Source organism: Pseudonaja textilis, chromosome 2 (assembly GCF_049901715.1).
Source record: "Pseudonaja textilis isolate UNSWEBS1 chromosome 2, rPseTex1.2, whole genome shotgun sequence".
In the NCBI taxonomy this organism is placed as follows: domain Eukaryota; kingdom Metazoa; phylum Chordata; class Lepidosauria; order Squamata; family Elapidae; genus Pseudonaja; species Pseudonaja textilis.
Genome location: NC_141991.1, coordinates 1,618,244 through 1,630,619, shown reverse-complemented (window position 1 = coordinate 1,630,619; position 12,376 = coordinate 1,618,244). Strand labels below are relative to the sequence as shown.

The window sequence follows — 12,376 nt, the reverse complement described above, 5'->3', positions numbered from 1 at the left end:
GACCCTTAATTCACAAGTCACCTGACCAAGAATATTACTGATACAGCCACTTAGAGTTGACTTAAGGGTTTATCTGTCATGTTATGTTATTTAGGATTCTGATAATTGGTCTGATAATTTAGAATCTTATGTTGAAATGATAAAAATAAAAGCAAGCCTCAACAGGTGTCAGATCCGTGTATCTGTCATTTCTTCAATGGAAGAATAAAAGGGGGGGAAGACTGATAAAAAAATCCTTCTTGATGTAACCTGAATATATTTAATCTTATATCGAATTTGTACAACCTACACATGAATCAATGGAGGGATGAAACCAGATGGCCAGAACCTATCACCTCTGGGAGAGACAGCCAGGAGATGAAGAGACCATAAAAATTCCACAGTGAGACGTGTCCTGGGAAACTCTGGAAAAGATCCTTCTAAAAAGGGGGTGGGGGGAATTAACATGTTGGCTCTTTGTTTTACTAAATATACATCAAGATAAGGGGAGGGGTTGTAAACTGCCTTATCTATCTCTGCTGAAAATGACCTTCTGGCAGGAGACTGTGTTCAAATGCATATAGACTTACTATTTGATGGGAAAAGCTCATGAATGGATGGAGCTGGAACTCTATTGCTCTCAGAAGAAACCTGTGCAGCGGCCCTAGTTGGATCCTCTTGAAAAGCAGCTCCTGACTAGAGCTGGATCGATCTCTTCCCTGGAGCTCTGCTGAGATCTCCCACACAAAGAACTCCTGCACCTGACAGAAGAGCGAACCATAACAAAATTAGTTTGCTTGCCTTACCTTTTGCTGCTCCATGTATATTTCCGCAACCCAAATCAAAGTAATGTACCATACATGGATATTATTTTGGCGTAGATGCCTGTCATTTTAGATAGATATTGGACTTAAGGAGCCCTGCTGCAATAAGCAAGAGAAGACCAAACTATAATCGGTGGGGAACAGCTATGAAAATCACATAAACTCCCATAATGAAGAATTGTTCACGGAGATACTGCTGTTTCATAAACTTCTGTAGAAAACAATATTCTACGATATGACTGATAAAAACCTACAGGTTATTTAGTACTTTGAATAATAGCTGAAAAAGTGCCTCTTCGTTCCTGGAAAGAAAAAAAAATGCTGGACAAGAAATTATGGCCACTTCCTCAAATTCAGGACTCTCTTGCATCCCTCAGGAGCATGGGTGTTTGAAATAGGGTTGAATTTCTCTTTTCTCTCTCAGAATTCCTCCAAGAGAAAAACAGAAGTATTTGCCTCCATAAGAAATCAGCTCTCCAGATATTAGGAGATCCAGACAGATTCTTAATCTCCGTGACTTCTTGCAACAAATATTCTCCTTTATTGGTCCGTGGATGGATCCCTGATTCCCCCCCCCTCCCCCCCGAATGTCATCAGCTGAACTGGAAAAAAGTGCCCCAATTAATTCCTGCACCAGAGGAAAGAAAAAGAGATGTTGGAGAAGAAATTGTGACCACATCCTCAAATCCAGGACCCTCTTATATATCCCTTAGGAGTGTGTGGTGGTTGAAATAAGGGTGGAATTCTAAGTTTTCTCTCAGAATTATCTCCAAGAAGAAACAAGCATTTCAAGAAACAATAAGATTCAAAGAAGAATCTTAATTCTCCAAATACTGGCAGTCAGCAAGCTAATTCTGCTGCTGACTGCCGACTTGCAAGCAGTTCTGCAGTTCGATCCTGACCTGATCCTGGCTCAAGATTGACAGCTTTCAATCTGCCAGTCCTATTAGCGGTGCATTGCAGGCATTGTGAAAGATCCCTGATTCTTCGCCCCCCAACCCAGTAGTTGCTAGGATGAGACGACCTCCCCCGGGGAGGCATTTCGGGCGGCTTTTTCCCCCGGAGCCCCTTCCTTTCTCCTCACAAAGGGCGGCAGGGACTTCGGCTGCTCCCGTACCAGGAGACTTTGGGGTCTCCATTGGGGTTTTCTGCTCGAGGGTAGACAAAACAAGCCCAAGGCAACTGGAATTTGCCCCCCACCACGACGTCCCCTAATCTCCCGGTTTCCAGGAGGGGAAGAAACGGGCCTCGGTTTAATCGGGGCTTAATCTGCGCCTGAGGAGACCAACTGCCAACCGTTCCGGCCACCATTTCCCGCGCGCGGCGCAAACGATAGATAAGGCCTTGCTAGAGCGGACTCTCCGCTGCTGCTCTTACTTCTTCTCGAGGTGTCGCTGGGAAGCGCGTTGCAAGAGTGGGAGGCCGGAGGGGCTGATAGAATAGAAGTCTTTATTCTTTATTGGCTCCAGTGTGATTGGACGCACAAAGGAATTTGTCTTGGCGCAAATGCTCTCACTGTACATAAATATGCACTGGAAAACCGAAAAAAATTATGACCGCAGGGGTGCTTCAATTCCACCTCTTTATCCCTGCCCTTTTGGGGTAACCTGCTCAGTTCTGGGTGGCAGCAGCAATGGCTGCAGCACCGGGGCTGAATTAGAGACCTGGCTCTTGAACAGTCTGAACTGGCTGCCCCCCAGCCCCCTCTACTTCAGTCCGAGTGGAGTCAGCACCTCAGCTACTGAGGAATCCAGTCAGGCACCCCAATGCCCCAGCACAAAGCCCCAGCCACCTCGTGCTCCACAAGTGCTGCCATACCCAACCGACCTTCGCCATGTTCTCCCACTCTGAATCAGGCAGGTCCAGCCTTCTAGAAGGCAGCTGCTGGTTGTGTCAGACCCTCTTCCAGATGCAGCTCACAGCCTTCTCCAAATTATCCCAGCCGCTCACTCTCCAAGAAGCACAACCCCGTTTCTGTGTGGAAAGCCTTTGGAAAAATTTCCAGGCCTTCCAAGGCATCGCAAAACTGGGTGCGTTTCCTAGGCTCCAAATGGTGCTGTAAAGGAGAGTGATGGAGAATTGAAGGCACATGTATCTTGTGATACAGGAAGTGGTTTTGCCCAGTGGGGTGCCACAAGGTTCCCTCTTAGGCCCAGTACTCTTCAATAGCTTCACTAACGACATAGATGAGGGAATAGAAGGGGAACTTACCAAATTTGCAGATGATAGTAATTAGCAGGAATAGCTAACACCCAAAAAGATAGGCTCAAGATCCAGATGGATCTTGATAGACTAGAACACTGAGCTGTATCTAACAAAATGAAATTCAATGTAGAGAAAAGTAAAGTCCTACACTTAGGCAAGAAAAACCAAAAGTACACATAGATTGGGTGAATCCAGGTTCAATAGCAGTAACTGTGAGAGGGACTGTAACAGTTACAGTCTTAGTGGACAACCAGCTAAACATGAGCCAGTAGTGTGCAGCAGCAGCAGCCAAAAAAGCTAATGAAATCCTAAGTTGCATTAACAGAGGGATACAATCGAGATCAAGTGAGGTACTAATACCACTCTATAAAGCCTTATAAAGCCTTATACCACACCTAGAGTACTGCATCCAGTTTTGATCACACTATAAAAAAGATGTTGAGACTCTAGAAAGAGTGCAGAGAAGAGCAACCAGGATGATTAGGAGACTAAAACGTACAAAGAACCATTACAGGATCTGGGCATGGCTAGTCTAGTGAAGAGAAGGACAGGGGAAACATGATAGCAATCTTCCAAGATTTGAGGGGCTGCTACAGAGAGGAAAGGGTCAAAGTATTTTCCAAAGCACCAAAAGGCCAAACAAGGAATAATGGATGGAAACTGAACAAGGAGAGATTTAACTTGGAAGTAAGGAGAAACTTTCTGACAGTGAGGACAATCAACCAAGGAACAGCTTTGCCCTTGGAAGTTGTGGGAGCGCCATCACTTGAGACTTTCAAGAGATTGGACTGCCATTTGGCAGAAATGGTGTAGGGTCTCCTGCTTGGGCAGGGAGTTGGACTAGATGACCAACAAGGACCCTTCCAACTCTGATTGTCTGTTATCCAGTGGGAAAGAGCTGTTGTCTCAGGGAGCCATTTGTAGAAGCTGAGGGAACCCAGCCGTATACATCCAGGACCCTGATGCAAAGGGGCATGTGGTGCACTCTAGCCCAGCGTTTCTCAACTTTGGCAACTTCAGTTCCCAGGATTCCCCCAGCCAGCACGGCAGTTGAAATCCAACAGCTCTTAAAAGTTGCCAAGGTTAAGAAACACTGCTCTAGCCTGTTTAAGTAGAAAACCAGCCTTGTCTAGCCCAGGAGTGTGACACAAAGGGGCATTTCAGCACACTCTAGTTTACCCCGTTAAAGCTGCTTTTATTTCCACACACGAAGCCAGCCCCACTATGGCCCAGCAGGCAGGCCAGGCATATTTCAACAGCAACAGGAGCAACAATAGGGCAGCAGACCACAGGGTGACATGGGTCTTTGAGTGCAGGTTAGCAAAGGCAATTTGGAGTGGAAGAGCTATATGGTGGAGACACTGGGCCAGAATCAGGAGACCGGGAGTTCTAGTCCTGTCTTAAGCATAATGACTTTGAGCCAATTGTACCTTCTCTGTCCTAGGGAGCAGGCAATGGCAAACCACTTCCAAAATCTTTCGAAGAAAACTGCAGGGTTACACTCCAGGCCATCGTATGGACTCCACAATGACTTGAAGGCACAGACAGAAAATCAAAAAAAATTACTGCACCGGTGTGTGGTTTGCCAATTGCACAGTGGTAGATAGGACAGTGCTCCAGAAGGTTAACGTCATTGCTCAGATCATTGGTTGCCCTCTCCTCTCTTTGGAAGAGCTTTATAGCTCCCGTTGCCCTAAGAAAGTTCAAAACATTCTCAAAGATCCATCTCATACTGGGCACCCTTTTTTTTTAACTATTACCATCTGGCAGACGGTACAGGACAGTAAAAACAAGGACAAATAGGCTGAAAAACAGCTTCTATCCCAGGGCAGTAGCTCTGTTGAATTCTACTGTATAGTACACTGAAGATGGTATTTAATTTTGTTGTATGATGTGCAATGATAATAAAGTAAACCAAACCAAACCAAAAGTTCCAACATTTCTTGCGGTTCTCTGAATTTAGGGGAATTAGCAACCAAGCACAGAATGTCTTTTCTGCAGTCATTTTACCAGTTGTTTCACCTTGCATTCCAGGAAGGCAACACAAAAGTTGCTGCACAGGTACTCCTCGACTTACAACAACTCATTTAGTGACTGTTCGAACTTAACAATAGCACTGAAGAAAGTGGCTTATGATTGTTTTTCACACCTACGGCCATTGCAGCATCCCCATGGTCACGTGATCAAAATTCAAAGGTTTGGCGAATTGATTTATATTTATGATGGTTGCAGTGTCCCAGGGTCATGTGACCACCTTTTGTGACTGAACGGGGAAGCCAGATTCACTTAACAACCATGTTACTAACAACTGCCATGTTACTAACAAGTGTGTCAAGAAAGGTCGTGAAATGGGGCAAACTCTCTTATCAACTGTCTCCCTGAGCAACATAAATTTGGCACTTAATTGTGGCCATAAGTCAAGGACTACCTGGTCTGTGTGAAATTTGAATTTAATGGGGCCCCTCAGTCAGAGGCTACTTAGGCAGTATCTAGGGATTACATGGAAAAAGCCATGCAGGATCATTTTAAGATTGGAGAGCTCCAAAAAAGGTGCTTATGACAGACCTGAGCTATCAATTATCCCTAGAGATTCGTGCCATCCCCTTTCTCTTTCAATCTGAATTCCTAACCCAATTGAACCCTACTTTTACTATGTTTATAAATAACTCAACGTAGCAAACATATCTAATACTCTTTCCTTCTATTTTCCCCACAACTACTACCCTGTGAATTGAGTTGACAGAGAGATACTGGCCCAGAATCACCCAGTTGGTTTTCATTGCTAAGTTGAGACCAGAACTCAGTCTCCCAAGTTGCTAGTCAGGTATCTTAATCACTAGACCAAACTAGCCTCTAGTGTTTTTTTTTTCCTCCTACTGTCAACAGCCCAGGAGAGATGCATTTATGAAATCATGGAACAAATTCGTTTATACAATTCGGAAAACTATAAAACCAGTGGGAATGTGAGGGTTTGGGCAATGTACATTAGGTTTACAAAAAAAAAACCCATGCAGTTTGGAAGTATGTAGGCCTTTGCATGTACCTAACACAGCAGCCCTAAGCAGATCCCCTCTGAAGAAATTACAGGAACTTCATTCCTTGAAGATGTCAAACAAAAATTAAAAATTTCCTCTTCCACTCACTTCTCTTTTCTTTAGCTATGCAGTGTGACTTTTCTTTTTGTTCCACCTCCCATGGCTGCCTCGTCACATCCAGCCTGACTTCTCTGGTTTCTTTTTTTCTTTGTCTTTCTCTTTTTTTTCCTTCCTTCCTTCCTTCCTTCCTTTTCTTCCTTCCTTCCATTCATTCATTCATTCATTCACTGCTCTCATTCATTCATTCATTCACTGTTCACCTTACCATAAGGTAATTCTGAATGGCTTACAGACATAAAAATACATCTACACGAAAGCCTGATTAAATTAAAACCAAAGATTAAAGTCAAGGACACCTGGGGAGGGAGGGCACAGGGGAGGGCAGGAGTTAACAGCAGAGAAGGCCCGCCTCCTGGGCCCTGCCAATCAAGCTGACAGGACTCCCAGCATGCCTCTGCTGGCCCAAGAGGGACAGGTCAATCCCAGTGGAGTGAGATCGTCCCTCAAAGTAACCTGGACCCACATTATGGAAGGCTTTAAAATGATCACCAAGGCCTTAAATTACAGCTGGAAGAAACTGGCAACCAACGTAGCTCGTGGCACAATGGTGTTACAGAGGCCATTTTGGGGGGGTTCCCAAAAACTGTCCGTGCCGTTGCACTTTGCACCAGCTGTAGCCTCTGAATGCTCTTCGCGGGTACCCCATGTAGAGTGCATTGCGATAGTCCAGCTGTGAGATGACTAGGGACTGAACCACGGAGTGATCACACCCCCAGCACTAAAGCTGGTAACCAACTTTCAAAGAGATTCTGCGTATGCCCCCCATGTCTGAGAATATGTGCAGAAAGTGTAAGAGGAGTAAGACAATAGTGCGTTTTCACTAACTCGCCTGTTCTCTTTTCTCCCCATGCTAACCCTCCTGAGTGGGTCATCCTATGAAAAACTAGCCCACTGATCCATCTTCAGTTCTCTCCACATTTCAGGGCTTATACCTTTCCTTGGGGACGTGGTGGCTTAGTGGTTAAGACGCTGAGCTTGTCGATCAGAAAGGTCAGCAGTTTGGTGGTTCGAATCCCTAGCACCGTGTCATGGAGTGAGCTCCCGTGACTTGTCCCAGCTTCGGCCAACCTAGCAGTTCGAAAGCATGTAAAAATACAAGTAGAAAAATAGGGACCACCTTTAGTGGGAAGGTAGCAATGTTCCGTGCGCCTTCGGCATTTAGTTATGCCGGCCACATGACCACGGAGACGTCTTCGGACAGCGCTGGCTCTTCAGCTTTGTAATGGAGACGAGCACCACCCCTTAGAGCCAGAAACAACCAGCATGGATGCGCAAGGGGAACCTTTACCTGTTACCTTTTCTTGTGTGTGGCTGCTTGGATGGTAAGATTCAGGCTCAAGAAAAACATCTTTGTATATTCTGTGCATTAATAAGCTGCCTGCCACGTCTGGATCCTTGGATGATCAATATGTTGACTATTACAAATAAAGCTCAGTCTATAGATGTGTGTAGTTTTTCCTGTGTGCATCCTTTTATGAAAGATGGGCACCCTATACTCAGTCAAGCTTGATCCACGTTCCATGCATTTCTAATTTTCCTGCCTGCACACATCCGACAACTAAAGGTGCTGCAGTCATTAAGGTTTCTTCACACTCAAGGCATATCTATATGTTCCCTCCAGCGTGGATCCTTTGGTGACGCGTAGCACTTGTCTTGTCATAAAAGCTCTTTCCACATTCCACGCATTTATAAGGTCTCTCCCCTGTGTGGATCCTTTCATGCGCAATGAGATACCCTTTCCGAGTAAAGCCCTTTCCGCATTCCGTGCATTTATACGGTCTCTCCCCTCTGTGGATTCTTTCGTGACAATTAAGTTGTCCTTTCTGGATAAATCTCTTTCCACATTCCATGCATTGATATGGCCTCTCCCCCGTGTGGATCCTTTCATGAGAATTAAGTGGCCCTTTCTGAGTGAAGCTCTTTCCACACTCCAGGCATTTATAGGGTCTTTCCCCTGTGTGGATCCTTTGGTGGCGAGTGACTTCTTTCTTCTCAGAAAAGCTCTTTCCGCACTCGGTGCATTTATATGGCCTCTCCCCTGTGTGGATCTTGTTATGAGAACTGAGGTGGCCTTTCTGGGTAAAGCTTTTTCCACACACCGTGCATTTGTGTGGTCTCTCTCCAGTGTGGATCCTTTGGTGGAGAATAAGTTTACTCTTGCTAATGAATCTCTTTCCACACTCCATGCACAGTTTCGTCTCTCCGCTCCGACTGGAACTCCTCACAGATTTTACAAAGGTATGTGGTTTGCTTTTGCTGTATAGTTCCTTTCGTAAAGTAAAAGAGAAGGAATGACTGACATATTTTTCATACATTGCATACAGTTTCTCTTCAGTCTGGTTTATGCCACATTCATGTAAATCAAATTGATTTTTCTCTTTTTTCCCATAGTTTTCCTTTTTCTTTCCTTCCAGGTCTTGCTGGGACAGGAAGCTAGGGATTCCAACAGCAACAGAAGTGGACGACTTCTCCCCTCCATCCTCTGAGTGGTTTCTCTCTTGTCTTCTTCTGTCCTCTTCATGGCCAAATATCATTTCCTCAACTTCACTCTTCTCTGTCTTTAATTTTGCTTGCTTGCTATTCTCATTTTCCAGCCCATCACCTCCTTGGAAAAAATAAAAAAAATATTTATCTTACAATTAGAATTATAAGGGGTGGGGAGTTGTCCACCTCTCAAAAACATTTGTTCTAGATTTGGTACCAGCTATGTAGCTAAGTTGTGAAGGCTGCAAATTGTTATCTAGGACAGGGGTCCCTAACCACCGGGCCGCTGACCAGTACCGGTCCGTGGATCATTTGGCACCGGGCCGCAAAGAAAATAAAAATAAAATAAAAATGGCGGCTTTCTTCGCCGGTGAATGCTGCTGGGATCAGGGATCAAGGACACAAATGAAAGAAGGGGACGGAGGAAGCAACCAAAGCCTGTCCTGCTCTCCGGCTCAGCGGCTTTGGTTCCCTCCCGCCTCGTTCCTCTCTCAGTCGCTCTCTCGCTCCTCCACCAGCCCAGGAAGAAACTGCTTCAAAGAAGCCAGCAGGGTGGCTTTTCCTGTTGGCGCAGCTCCTCCGAAGCGCCCGTTCACCCCCCACCCCGCCACCAGGGTTCAATCCAGTGCTCCGTTCTGCCTGGGGACCACTGATCTAGGACATCCTGATGGGATACAAAGAATTTTTCGGCTGAGAAATATATTAACACATCGGTGCTGATTGGTCAATCTCTTCAGCCACTGCCATGGAACGTCTAGGATTCTAGGACATACTCAGTGTCTATGGTGAGTATTTCTGACACGGCCTTAAGGAGGGATGATCACCTTAAGGATCTGAGTATAAAGAGCTAGTCATTCTCCACTGAACAAAACCCCCACCAATGAATAGAAGCCAGAGCAAAGCCTGACCTTACCTAGAGCAGCCATATTCTTCAAAATTTCCCACATGACTTCTCTGCACAAGGTCTTCTGGCCAGAATCTAGCAGCTCCCACTCCTCCAGTGTGAAGTCCACAGTCACCTCCTCAAATGGACCAGATCCCTGATAAGAGAAAGAAAATGTTCCTTGGCAGACATTACCAGGAAAGACTTGTATGTTTCGTCTCTTACTGCACAAAATGGGAAGAGGTTCACAAAGAACTAAACGGACATTTTCTTGCCATAAACAGATTTATGCCTGCATCTCCACGTAGTCTGGGAAGCTATAGCTCCACAAATCGTGGTTTAGGTGCACCCAGGCTGTAGAAAGGTAACACAATCACCACTGCAGAGTTTCCCATTGGGCCAGAATAACTCATCAGCTAGAAATTTTTCTAGCCTATTTCAAAATGTTGGAAATGAGCCTAGAAATCTCAAGTCACTTAGCTAACAATCTTACTGCTGCAGCCATTTAGCATTTACTTAGGGCTTTTATCCTCATGGGATTCATGCTTAAGTCCATATGCAGTTTTTAATCTTACTCCTATTGTTTGATTTCATGGGCTTCATTTCCAACTAGTTTTCAGCATTCTTCTGAAAAGTATTAAACTCTTTCCACCAAACACATTTTTCTAATAATTTCTAATTTTCAAATTGTCTAATACAATGAAGCCTACAAATTTTTTCTTGTTTGCAACTCTAGAACAACCTTGAACACTGAGTGTGATTCAGCAGGACATTCTAGCAGGGACACTGAGTTCAAATGCATACAGATTCAGCATTTGATGGTAAATGCAGCTTATGAACTGATGGAGTTTGTATTCCACCGCTCTCAGAAGAAACCTGCACTTACCTGGCAAGGAGGCCCGAGTTGGATCCTCCCAAAAAGCAGGTCCTGAGAAGGGCCGGATGGAGCTTCTCTTTCCTGAAGCTCTGTGGAGATCTCCCCAGTGAATGGCTCCTGCACCTGACAGAAGAACCTGGTTTACGATCCATTTCAGAGAACCATAACCATATTAGCTTGCTTGCCTTACTTTTTTGCCTCTGTACCTGTATTTCCCCAACCTAACACTCTGTTTCATTAACATTAGAAAACAATATTCTGTGAAATGTCAGGTTACAACCTAACATTTTAGGTAATAAAGTCAGAAATATAGGAGTGATTGGGAATTAATAATTTGAATATCATCAGCTGACACTGGAAAAAGTGTCCCAATTAACTCCTGCACCAGAGGAAAGAAAAAGAGATGTTGGAGAAGAAATTGTGACCACATCCTCAAATTCAGAGTGTGGGTGGTTGAAATAAGGGTAGAATTCTAAGTTTTGTCTCCAAAGAGGAAAGAAGCATTTCAAGAAACAATAAGATTCAAAGAAGACATTAATTCTCCAAATACTGGCAGCCAGCAGGCTAATTCTCCTGCTGACGGCCGACTTGCAAGCAGTTCTGCAGTTTGATCCTGACCTGATCCTGGCTCAAGATTGACAGCTTTCAATCTGCCAGTCTTATTAGCGGTGCATTGCAGGCATTGTGAAAGATCCCTGATTCTTCGCCCCCCGCCCCAGTAGTTGCTAGGATGAGACGACCCCTCCCCCTTCCTCACCTGCCCCTTTCCGGGCTCTTCCCTCTGGGCTTGGCTGAGCAGGAAGCCTTCGGCCAGGGCCACAGCCTGGGAACAGCTCTCGGCTCCGCACTCCCTCACCCAGCTGGCCATCTCCGGGGGCAGCAGGGCCAGCAGCTGCTCCAGCACCACCAGGTCCAGCATCTCCCCTTTGCTGCTCCTCTCCGGCCGCAGCCACTGACGGCACAGCCGGTGCAGGCGGCTGCAAAGCTCCCGGGGCCCCTCGGCCTCCTGGCGGCAGCGATCGAGCCCACGGAAGCGCCGGCGGTGGATCTCTGGGCTGAAGAAGGCGCCCTCCATGATCCCTGGGAGACCTCTGTGCCTGAATGGGTTTTCTGCTCGAGGGGAGACAAAACAAGGCCAAGGCACTCCGAGGTGGCCTAACCAGACCCCTCCGCCCCGACTGCCCGGTTTCCAGGAGGGGAGCAAACGGGGCTCGGCTGCTTCAGACCTTCGGCGCCTGGGAAGAGCAGCGAAAAATCGCCCCGCCGCGCTTTCCCCTCGAACACTTGGCTTGGAGAGCCTCGATCAACGAGTGCTCCTTCCTAGAGGGGCAAAACGCTTCCAGGGGGCTCTCGTTTCCTACCGCTGGGCTACAGAGTTTTTTTTTTCCAGGGAAACACCCCTCCGCCGCATTCTTCGCTGGGCGAGTACCCACAACGGTCTTGTGCGCATGCTCCTTTCCTGCCCAAGGACGTTAGAAAACTGGTCAGGGTTCGCATTTTGATTGTGTGTGGAGGGTGGTGGGAAAGAGAAGGTGGGCAGAGAGGGTTCGTGTTTGCTTGTGTGTGTGTATGTATGTATGTATGTATGCATGTATCCATGTATGTGTATGTAGGTATGTATGCATGTATGTAGGTAGGTATGTTTGTGTGTATGTAGGTATGTATGTAGGTATGTATGTAGGTATGTATGCATGCATGTAGGTAGGTATGTTTGTGTGTATGTAGGTAGGTAGGTATGTGTGTAGGTAGGTATGTAGTAGGTAGGTAGGTAGGTAGGAGGTATGTGGGTAGGTAGGTATGTATGTAGGTATGCATGCATGTATATATGTATGTAGGTTAGGTAGGTAGGTATGTATGCATGTATGTATGTAGGTAGGTAGGTAGGTAGGTATGTAGTTATGTAGGTATGTATGTAGGTAGGTAGGTAGGTATGTAGGTAGGTAGGTAGGTAGGTAGGTAGGTAGGTAGG

The 12,376-nt window shown here is 45.9% G+C and overlaps 1 protein-coding gene across 2 annotated transcripts; it reads right to left on the bottom strand.

Moving 5' to 3' along the window:
• Nucleotides 1-5,909: 5,909 nt before the first annotated feature.
• Nucleotides 5,910-11,886, bottom strand: LOC113452191 (zinc finger protein with KRAB and SCAN domains 1-like). 2 transcript variants are annotated; one of them, XM_026723634.2, is made up of 4 exons: nucleotides 11,165-11,886; nucleotides 10,417-10,530; nucleotides 9,561-9,687; nucleotides 5,910-8,768 (listed from the first exon to the last, which is right to left on the bottom strand). In XM_026723634.2, the coding sequence occupies exons 1-4, from the start codon at nucleotides 11,480-11,482 to the stop codon at nucleotides 7,768-7,770; spliced, it is 1,560 nt and encodes a 519-aa protein (XP_026579419.1). In that variant the 5' UTR covers nucleotides 11,483-11,886; the 3' UTR covers nucleotides 5,910-7,767. The 2 variants fall into 2 exon arrangements, with proteins under 2 accessions (XP_026579419.1, XP_026579420.1); XM_026723635.2 differs by having other exon boundaries at nucleotides 10,417-10,524.
• Nucleotides 11,887-12,376: the final 490 nt, after the last annotated feature.